Source organism: Oryctolagus cuniculus, chromosome 21 (assembly GCF_051225735.1).
Source record: "Oryctolagus cuniculus isolate XC-2025 breed Fujian yellow rabbit chromosome 21, ASM5122573v1, whole genome shotgun sequence".
NCBI classification, from domain to species: Eukaryota; Metazoa; Chordata; class Mammalia; order Lagomorpha; family Leporidae; genus Oryctolagus; species Oryctolagus cuniculus.
The window spans coordinates 12,146,261-12,157,174 of NC_142887.1; the positions used below are offsets into that span (position 1 = coordinate 12,146,261).

A 10,914-nucleotide genomic window follows, 5' to 3' on the forward strand; every position below is an offset into this window, starting at 1 on the left:
GCCATATGGGATACATCCTGGCTGCTCCAATTCCGATCTAGCTCTCTGCTAAAGGACAAGGAAAAGCAGTGTAAGATGGCCCAAGTGTTTGGGTCCCTGCCACCCAAATGGGACAACCGGATGAAGCTCCTGGCTTCTGGCTTCAGCCTGGCCCAGTGGGGCCACTGCGGCCATCTGGGGAGTGAATCAGCAAATGGAAGATCTCTCTCTTCTGTTACTCTTTCAAAATAAATAAAGCTTTAAAAAAATGGTGAATTGGCCAGTGCCGCGGCTTAATAGGCTAATCCTCCGCCTTGTGGCGCCGGCACACCGGGTTCTAGTCCCGGTTGGTGCGCCGGATTCTGTCCCGGTTGCCCCTCTTCCAGGCCAGCTCTCTGCTGTGGCCAGGGAGTGCAGTGGAGGATGGCCCAGGTGCTTGGGCCCTGCACCCGCATGGGAGACCAGGAGAAGCACCTGGCTCCTGGCTTCGGATCAGCGCAGTGCGCCGGCCGCAGCGCGCCGGCCATTGGAGGGTGAACCACCGGCAAAAGGAAGACCTTTCTCTCTGTCTCTCTCTCTCTCTTCACTGTCCACTCTGCCTGTCAAAAAAAGGTGAATTTTATAGCTTGTGAATTACCTCAATTTAAAGAGTACATAAAGATTAAATGTATAAATTCATAAGAAAATTTTAAGCATGGTGTTTGGTATACTGAATGCTCAGTAATATTAGCTATTTTTATGATACACATGACTTCCATTCAGTGTCAGAAAATAAAGAGGAAATCCTGGCTATCAGCACATTAATAATAGAAAGCAAAGGTTTTACATAAATAAGATCTTATCTATGGGAAAAAGCTTGTTTATATATGGAAAAGTACAACGCAGAAAAATCAAGACCTAAAACTACTCCTACGTTACTCTGACATTCGTTCACTCATTCACTCATATTCTTATTTCAAAGGCAAAGTGACAGAGAGAGCAAGAGAGAGCCATTTCCTATTTGTTGGTTTATGCCCTAAATACCCACAATCGCTGAGGCTGTACCAAGCTGAAGCCAGGAGCCAGGAACTCCATTTAGGTCTCCCATATGCGTGGCAGGAACCCAACCACTTGGGCCATCTTCTGTCTCTCAGGACACAACAGCAGAAAGCTGGATCAGAAGTGGAGGTAAATTCTATCTCAGGCACTGATATGGGATGTAGGCGTCCCAGGCAGCCCCTTTAAACCACTGAGACAACCCCTACCCTGACATTCCTTTTCAATATAATTTGTATGTATACAGCTAGGAAATTTAAAACATAGCTTAAAATTAAAAACTGAAAGTTCCCCCTCAAGGCAGGCATTGTGCTATAGTGGGTATTAAACCACTGTTTGGGACATCCATGTCCCATATTGGAGTGCTGGTTCCAGGCATAGCTACTCTAAATTTCCCATCCAGCTTCCTGACAATGAACCTGGGAGGCAGGAGTTGATGGCCCAAGAGCTTGGAGAGTCAACCAGCAGATGGAATGGAAGCTCTCCCTGCTTCCTCTTCCTCTCTATCACTCTGCATTTCAAATAAATACATTTTTTTTTTTATTTTTTTTTGACAGGCAGAGTGGACAGAGAGAGAGAGAGACAGAGAGAAAGGTCTTCCTTTGCCGTTGGTTCACCCTCCAATGGCCGCCGCGGCCGGCGTGCTGCAGCGGGCGCACCGCGCTGATCCGATGGCAGGAGCCAGGAGCCAGGTGCTTTTCCTGGTCTCCCATGGGGTGCAGGGCCCAAGCACCTGGGCCATCCTCCACTGCACTCCCTGGCCACAGCAGAGAGCTGGCCTGGAAGAGGGGCAACCGGGACAGAATCCGGCGCCCCGACCGGGACTAGAACCCAGTGTGCCGGCGCCGCAAGGTGGAGGATTAGCCTAGTGAGCCGCGGCGCCGGCCCTCAAATAAATACATTTTTTAAGATTTATTTTATTCATTTGGAAAGCAGAGAGTCGGAAAGAGAGAGAAAGGGAGAGATATATTCCATTTGCTGGTCACCCCCCAAATGACCACAACAGCTGGGGCCAGTCCAGGCTGAAGCCAGGAATCAGAACTCCATCCAGGTTTCCCACATGGGTGGCAGCAGTCCAAGCACTTGAGCCACCCAACGCCTGCTGCCTCCTAGGGTGTGCATGAGCAGGAAGCTGGAATTGGAGTTAAGTAAATGAATTGGAAGTGGAGTTGGGATTTGAACCTAGGATTCAAACTCTGATATGCTATGCAGGAGTCATCCCGAGCTGTATCTTAACCACTGCACCAAATTCCCATCCCTCCAGTTTCTTACTATTATAAAACACCGCAATGAGCAGTTTTAGTTTTATACCTTCAAAACTGTGAGCTTATTAGGGTTGACTTTTTTTTTAAAGATTTATTTATTTATTTGAAAGGCAGAGTTACACATACAGAGAGGAGACACATAGAAAGAGGTATTCTATCCAATGGTTCCAAACGGCTGCAATGCTGCAATGGCCAGGGTTAGGACAGGTAGAAGCCAGGAGCCAGGAATTTCATCTAGGTCTCCCATGTGGGTGCAGGTGCCCAAGGACTTGGGCCACCTTCCACTGCTTTTCCAGGTGCATTAGTAGAGAGCTGGATTGGAAGCAGTTGGGACTTGAACTTGTCCATATAGGGTACTGGTGCTGCAGGCAACAGCTTAACTCTCCGCACCACAACACCAGCCCCCCATTAGGGTTAATTTCTAGCAAGTGATGAGGACATTACAATTTTATGCCTTCTTTACTTAACTAATTATTAAGCAGTCAAAATTGCCAGGAATTGATTATTTACCACAAGTTTCCCCAGATACTCACAAATCTAACTGAAAAGCATTCTGTGTTGTATTTCCATTAGTTATACATACTGGGCAGGCCCTGTGGTACAGCACGTTAAGCCACTGCTTGGGACACTGCATCCCACACTGGAGTGCTGGTTCCAGTCCTGGCCCCTCTGTTTCACCCAGTTTCTGCTAAAGCATCCTGGGAGGTAGCAGATGACATCTCAAGTGCTTGGACCTCTGCCACTCACATGGGAAACCTGGATGGCGTGCAGGTCTGGCCCAGGCCCAGGTGCTGTGGGCATGTGGGGAGTCAAGCAGCATATGGAGTATCTGTCTCTGTCATTCTGCCTTTGAGTAGATGAACAAATATAAAAAAAAAAACTTCACATTTTTTATCTGTATAAAATGGAGAAACAATGTATGACTGTCAGTCTAGATAACTCTAGATAATTCATGTTTAATTTTTAGTCTCATCATTGCTCTTAGCTTTTTTTTTTTTTTTTTTTTTTTGACAGGCAGAATTAGAGAGAGAGAGAGAGAAAGGTCATCCTTCCGTTGGTTCACCCCCAAATGGCTGCTACAGCAGGCACACTTCGCCGATCCGAAGGCAGGAGCCAGGAGCCAGGTGCTTCTTCCTGGTCTCCCATGGGGTGCAGGGCCCAAGCACTTGGGCCATCCTCCACTGCACTCCCGGGGCCACAACAGAGAGCTGGACTGGAAGAGGAGCAACCGGGACAGAACCAGCGCCCCAAGCAGAGGATTAGCCTAGTGAGCCGCGGCGCCAGCCTACTCTTAGCCTGTAATACTTAGTTGGACACATTCGCACATCCACATGGATTTTTCACCTTTCTCCAGTCATCTCCCCTTTAAAGTTACTTCCTATCTGACCACCTCTTACATCTAACTAACCATCTATCTTCTAAATCCCTTCAGTCCCTCTCTCAAAAAACCAAAACCAAAACCAAACACAATTCCATCTCCAATTACCTGACTTTGTGGAGTAGACGCAGAATTTCCAGTTGAAGGTCTCACTTTTGAAGTTTTACTAAGGGCTTTCTTTTGCTGTAAAGCCATGGTATACTTACTGACAGCATTCCGGTATTCCTTATCGTGAAACAGAGAGTCAGCATGATACACCAAGAGCTGGTACTTCTGAGACGGGGAGAACAACTCCCTAGAAAACAGAGAGAGTACACCCCCAACGTGGGTTATTTTGCAATACAGGAAGAACATCTTAGTATCCACATTAGTCTAGTACAAAGTCTTGTACAACCGCAGTTTAAATAAAGTAAAAATACTTCTAATACATTGTTTCTCCATTTTATACAGATAACTAAAAATGTGAATTTTTTTAGTATTTATTCATCTACTCAAAGGCAGAATGACAGAGACAGATATTCCATATGCTGATTTACTCCCCAAATGGCCCTTAAGTGAGAGGTTTAAGAAGTTGAACCTTATGCCAATAATGGTCAACACATCTAAAATAGTACCTCAAGTTGTTTTGTTTCTTGGGGTTTTAAAAAAGATTTTATTTCTTTTATTTGAAAGGCAGAGTGACATAGAGATCTTCCATCTAATGGTTGACCTCCCGAATGGCTGCAATGGCCTGGGCTGGGCCAGGTCAAAGCCAGGAACTTCATCTGGATCTCACATGTAGGTTGCAGGGAGTCAAACACTTGAGCCAACTTCCACTGCTTTCCCAGGCGCATTAGCAGGGAGCAGAAGTGGAGCAGCTGGGACTCAAACTGGCACCCACATAGAATGCTGGTGTCGTAGGCTGTGGCTTAACCTGCTACACCACAACACTGTGCCTAGGTTGTTCTGTTTTAATAAGATTTTTCCTTAATGATTTCCCTTTACTTAATATAAAGAAATGATACCTATAAATCAAATCCAATTTTATATATATATATATATGTTTATTCTAAACACTCTTAATGTAACACTTTGAAATATAGATATACCTCCATCTATATAGTGTTAATTAACATCAAGTTTTTAGGCCAATGACGACTTAACTAGCATTACTGAAGATGGGGCAAAGACCTGAAAAAAAGAAATCTCACCACTTTGACTCCTTTTTAGGAAGGAGCTGAACAAAGAGTTCAAAAAAGAACTGGAAAACTCTTTAAATACTAAAGAGGCCAATGTTGTGACACCGCCTGCAACACTGGCATGCATTTGCATGGGAGTCCTGACTACTCCACATCTGATCCCGCTCCCTAATGCACGTGGGAAAGCAGCAGATCGCCAGAGTGCTTAGGCCCTGCTACCCACCTGGACTAGTCTTGGCCACTGCATTCATTTGGGGAGTGAACCATGGGATGGAGGACCTGTCTCTACCTTCTCTCTCTGTAACTCTGCCTTTTAAATGAAGAAATAAATCTAAAAGCAGAGCTAGATCTTGGAACCACTGGTTCATTCCCCAAATGCTCAACAGCCAGGGCTGGGCCATGCTGAAGCCAGCAGCCTGGAACTCCATTCGGGTCTCCCACATGGTGGCAGGAACCCAAGCACTGGGGCCATCACCCATCCGCTGCTCTCTGATGCACTAGCATGAAGCTAGACAGGAAGCAGAACAGGCAGGACTGGAACCAACACTCCTAAATGGGACTGCAGACATCCCAAGCAACATCTTAATCCTCTGCACCACTATTCAATAAGAAAATTTAAAATATAAGAGAAAGAAGCTGGCACTGTGGCGTAGTGGGCTAGGCCTCTGCCTGGAGCACTGGCAGCCTATATGGGTGCCGGTTTGAGACCCAGATGCTCCTCTTGCAATCCAGCTCTCTGCTGTGGCCTAGGAAAGCAGCAGAGGATGGCCCAAGTGCTTCGGCCCCTGCACCTGTGTGGGAGACCCAAAGAAGCTCTTGGCTCCTGAGCAGCTCAGCTCCATCTACTGCGGCCATCTGGGAAGTGAACAAGCAGATGGAAGACCTTTCTCTTCTTCTGTAACTTTCTCAAAAAATAAATAAAATCTTTATATATATGTGTGTGTGTGTGAGTGTGTGCGCATGGGGCCAGTGTAGTGACACAGTGGTTTAAAGCCCTGGCCTGCAGCACCAGCATTCCAGATGGGTGCCGGTTCACGATTCAGCTGCTCCACTTCCAATATCGCTCTCTGCTAATGCGCCTGGGAAAGCACCGGAGGACGGCCCAGGTCCTTGGGCCCCTGCATCCATGTGGGAGACCCAGAAGTTGTTCCTGGCTCTTGGCTTCGGATACACACAGCTCTGGCCATTGTGACCATTTGGAAGATTTCTCTCTGCTTCTGCCTCTCTGTAACTCCGTCTTTCAAATAAATAATAAATAAATAAATCTTTAAAATACACACACACATATATATACACACACACACACACACACACACAAATAATAAAGGTCAAAACTTAAACAAGGTAGGAAACTGCCAGTCAACCCCAACATGAAAACACGCAGGCTAACCAAACTTAGCTTAACCAGCGTTATCAACTGCTCTAACAGCCCTGTAACACCTCTGAGAACCAAGAGCAATGACTAACTGATGCATTAATTACCAACGCTGGAAACTGTATGCCTTGATGAATCGCTCAGAACCAAGTACAAGTTCCAGAATAAACACAGAAGGCTGGCACAGACCAGAGCTCCTCACTGTCAACACTAAGCGGATGGTGGCAGGTGGTGGTCTCACTGGCGAGGGCCAAAGCACACTAACAGAGAAGGGGAGTAGTGTCTGCTGTGCAGCCATGGAGGGAGGCCTTTCCTTCCTGGCCTACACCAGCTATGAAGAGGCCAAAGCCGGCGGGTCCACACAGAGCAGAAGCAGCCATCATACTGCCACCCGGAGGTCGCAGACTGAGAGGTCGGAATGGAGACTCGGGCCACAGAACCAGCGGCCAGACGGCTCCCCCACTTCCTGGCTGTGCCAAGCTGGACAAGTGCTTCACCTCTCCGAGGGTGCACACCCTTCCTTAGCACGTTCAATACGCAACAGATGTCGCGCTGATTCCATCAGGTGGTCAGAGCACGGGGAGCCGACCTTTACGCCCTCATCGCACATCAGAATGCCCGGGTTCAATTCTGGCTCCTGCCGCCAGCTTCCTGCTAATGCAGACACTGACAGGCGGCAGTGATGGTTCGAATAACGGCTCCAGCCACCTCTGTGAGACCTGGGCTGTGGTCCCAGCACCTGGGCTCAGGTCCCGACTAGCAGTTGTGGGCATCTGGTGAGTGAACCAGCAGATGAGAGAGTGCTCTCTCGGAGTTTAAAAAGAACCATGTAAAAAGTAAAAACCACTACCGCATCAAACAGCCAAGTGGGAAAACGGGACAAAATCCTGATGGTCAAAGAGCTCTCTAGGAGGGACACGGGCGGCTGAAACCTGCGGGGGGGGAAGGGTTACCATGCCAACGGCAGGTGCAGAGGCCCAGGCGTGAGAACCAGCCTGGGGCAGTCAAGGGCCACACACCAGTCAGGGAGGCTGGGGTCCGGCGAAGAGGCCTCAGGTCAGAGAGAGCTGTGCTGGGCTCCGCAGGGCGCGGACAGGATCTTAACCGAAACCCAGCGGGGACCGACAAGCACTCAAGGCTGGAACCGGCCCTGTGCCTCCTCTGTGGCGGGACTCAACCCACAGCAGCTCCGGAAACAAGAAGGGCGCCGCCCCCCCGCCCCGCCCCCGCCCCGAGTCTCCCGGTTCCAGGACTCTGCCAAGGCGAGAAAGGGGGCCCTTCTGACACACGCAAGAGGAACCAAATCTGGCTCCGAGGTGGGAATCGGCTATCGAAACCAGAGGCCTGGGGCTGCGCTGCAGCGAGCGGGAAGGAGCCGGGGGCGCGGGGTTCAGCCCGGCGATGTGGCTGACAGTCGCCCGGCGACGGACGCCTCGAGAAACCCTTCGCTCGCCCCCGTCTGGGAAGTCGTCGCCAGGTGGTTCTCGGAGCCTCCGCCTTCCATCGGTCGAAGTCGCCGCTCGCCTCATCCCCTACACGGAGCCCGGGACGAGGCCGAGGCCGAGGCCAAGGCCGTCCAACTTGCGCTTCCAAGCCGGCGGGCTGATCGTGGAGCCTCCGCTGGGGGCCCGCGGCCGCTCCTTCCCGCCCCCTCGGCCCCCGCTCCCAGACCGCCGCCGCTTTTCTCCTCAGCCCCAGGCCGTTCCCCGCCTCAACTCACGGGTTGTTATTACTCATTGTAAGTAACAAGCTGCTGAGAAGCCGCACATTGGAGTGCAGCCCCGCGGCTGCCATGTCCCGCACGTGGTCTATCACATTCATCCTGCCCGGCGAAGCCACGGACGGCGGCGGCGGCGGCGCGGAAAGCCGGTAAAGGATGCTCTAGGAAGGTTCCAAAATGGCGGCGGCGCCGGGGTCCTCCGGGTCCACACGCGGCACCGCCCCCGAGAAATAGGTAGCTACCGAAGTGCCTGAGTGGCAAGAAACTCAGCCGCCACCGCCTTCGCCTGAGAGCTGGAACGGTATCTTGTGGCGGTCTTTCACGCGACAATTACGTCATCATCCTAAACGGCAGACCTCAGTGAGGTTCTCCGTTGGCACGAAAGGCACCCCAGTAGGAATATAGGCTCATTTGAAATAAGGGGAGCCCCAGAGGCCTCTAGGGCCTCTCGGAAGTTAACGAAATGCATGGGAATTTTTCAAAAATAAAAGTGGTGGAGTAAAACTCTTCGACGGCTGGAATTAAATATTTTAATCAGGCGCCAGAGACGGGCCTAGCCGTTCTTCCAAGCGCGCATGCGCACCCGGCGAAAGTCGTCACGCCCCCTCCTCCGGGGACGTGTGTCCGGCCGCAGTGGACTTCTCGCTGGGTGCGAAGGGGTCAGCTTCCCTCGTTAAATAACTCACTAGGTCAGGGTAAATGGCGGGCAGCCGTGGCAGCACGTGCGTGGCACGGTCCACGGACGTTCTCACAGCTCCCGCGTGGCGCGCTCGCCGACCTGCCCGCGAAGTTGTCGGCGCGGTCGGCGCCTGCACTTGCCCGCTTGGCCTGGAACCCCCGGGTCGCGCGCACCTCCAGCTCTAACGGGGGCGGGGGCCGCGTTAGGCGCACCTGGACGAGTCTCCACTCCCCCCAAGGCCGCCCGGGTCTCCCAGGGGGAGGGCTCGGCCCGTCTGCTGCCTTCCCCCGGCCGTCAGCAGGGAGCTGGGTCGGAGCCGAGCCTACGGGATTGCGGCGTCGCGGCTGGCAGGTCACCCGCTGTGCCCGCCTCCTGATAAAGGGCAGGGACCCAGCCATCAGACGGGGAGCAGCGGGCAGGGGTGAGCACGGGCGCGTTCCCTCTGTCGGTCCCGTGCGGGAATTCTTCTGTGACTCTTCAGAAGTCATGATCTTAAATTTTAGGATCATCAATCTGGATTTTAAAATCTGTCCCAATTTTTAAACATTGGCCAAAACAAAAATAATAGCAAGAACCCTACACAGATAAGGAGAAATATGAGACTACTTTATACATTAGTAGCACGGTGGAGCATGTGAGCACCGGTTCAGGTCCTGGCTGCTCCGCTTCTGATCCAGCTCCCTGCTCGTGCGCCCGGAAAAGCAGCAGGATGGCACAAGGGCCGAGCCCCTGAACCACATGGGAGTCCCTGGCCCCTGGCTGCAGTCTGGCACAGCCCCAACCATTGTGGGCTTTTAGGGGGTGAACCAGCAGGTGCAAATTCCCTTTCTTTCAGCCTCAGCCTTTCAACTAAAGTAAATCTTGAAAAAAAATTGAGTGGCTGAAGCAGGTTGTGTAATTATATCACTCAGTAGTTATCGTTTTAATAAAGTTTGAAGACTTACTATATATTGCTTATGGATATATACATATTTAGGAAAAGTATTTTAGAAGTTTCACAGAAATGGTAAGTGCCGGAGTACTCGTGTGGGGCTCCGTTTAGGAGAGGAGAGTCAAGAGTGGGATGGGGGAAGCCCACGCAGGAGCTTCAGCTGTGGCTGATAGAGTAGGGTGTTCTTGCCGGGGTCTTCATAAACAGCACTGGAGTCAGTGTTAGGAGCACAGGGAGCCCCCGTCTCTGCTATTTTGCATCTGAATTTGAAATTTCCACAGTTTCTCTGGCTCTGTGGAATGAGAACCATGACAACAGTCCCCATCCCCTGGGACTGTCCTAAAGATTAAATCAGTTCACAGCGGGGAGCCCGGCAAAGACAGGATGAGGCACCCAGTGTACTGGGGCGGGCGTTTGCACAGAAGTTAAGACTCTGCTTCCATCGGTATCCCATATGGGAGTGCCCCATTCTCCATTCCAGCTTCCTGATAAGATAATGCACACAAGGAGGCAGCAGGTGTGGCTCTAGTACTTGGGTCCCTGCCACCCACGTGGGAGATGCAGATTGAGTTCCTGGCTCCAGGCTTTGATCTGGCCAGGAATGGCTTTTGCAGACTTTGGGGGAGTGAAGAAGCAGATGGAGAGCTGTCTCTGTCTCTTTCAAATAAATAAAGAAGAAGGCTGTGTTTTCTGTAATACATTTTAAAAAATAATAAAAAGTAAAAGTCAGGCAGCTGGTGTTGTGGCACAATTGGTTAAGTCCCTGCCTTGTGACACGAGCATTCCATATGGGCACCGGTTCAAGTCCCGGCTACTCCACTTCCAATCCAGACTTCTGCTGTGGCCCGGGAAAGCAGTACAGGATGACCCAAGACCCTGGGCCCCTACACCCATGTGAGAGAGACCCGAAGAAGCTCCTGGCTCCTGGCCTCAGATCAGCTCAACTCCAGCTGTTGTAGCCATTTGGGGAGTGAACCAGTGTGTGGAAGATTTCTCTGCCTCTGCCTCTCTGTAACTCTGCCTTTCAAATCAATCAATAAATCTTAAAAAAAAAAAAAAAAAAGATAGCCCAGGTGTTAGGGTCTCTGCCACCCACATGGGAGACCTGGTTGGAGATCCAGGCTCCTGGTTTCAGCCTGGCCCCACTCTGGTTGTTGCAGCCCTTTGGGGAGTGAACGGATAGAAGATTCGTGAATGGACAGAAGATTCTCTTTCAAATAAATAAATAAATATTTTTTTAAAAAAACAAACTGCTTTTTATTATCATTGTGTGCAGATAATTCAGAGTGACATCAGTGATAAACTACTTTTTCCTTCCAGAATATTTTGTTCCAAACATGCTATGGTTATTAAGTAATACTAATATCCATGAGT

The 10,914-nt window shown here is 50.4% G+C and overlaps 1 protein-coding gene across 13 annotated transcripts in view; it reads right to left on the reverse strand.

The window, feature by feature from the left end:
- Positions 1 to 8,943, reverse strand: part of ANAPC7 (anaphase promoting complex subunit 7) — a 30,058-nt gene extending 21,115 nt beyond the window's left edge. For 2 of the 13 annotated variants that reach the window (XM_051826777.3, XM_008272209.5), the window contains exons 1-2: positions 7,931 to 8,515; positions 3,766 to 3,952 (exon numbers count right to left, since the gene is read on the reverse strand). In XM_051826777.3, the coding sequence (XP_051682737.1) occupies positions 3,766 to 3,952; positions 7,931 to 8,031 (288 nt within the window). In that variant the 5' untranslated portion in view covers positions 8,032 to 8,515. Of the gene's footprint in view, positions 1 to 3,765; positions 3,953 to 7,930; positions 8,516 to 8,821 lie in introns of those variants that run through there. The other 11 variants (XM_070066178.2, XM_070066186.2, XM_089323107.1 and 8 more) reach the window with 11 other exon arrangements.
- Between the last annotated feature and the right edge of the window lie 1,971 nt (positions 8,944 to 10,914).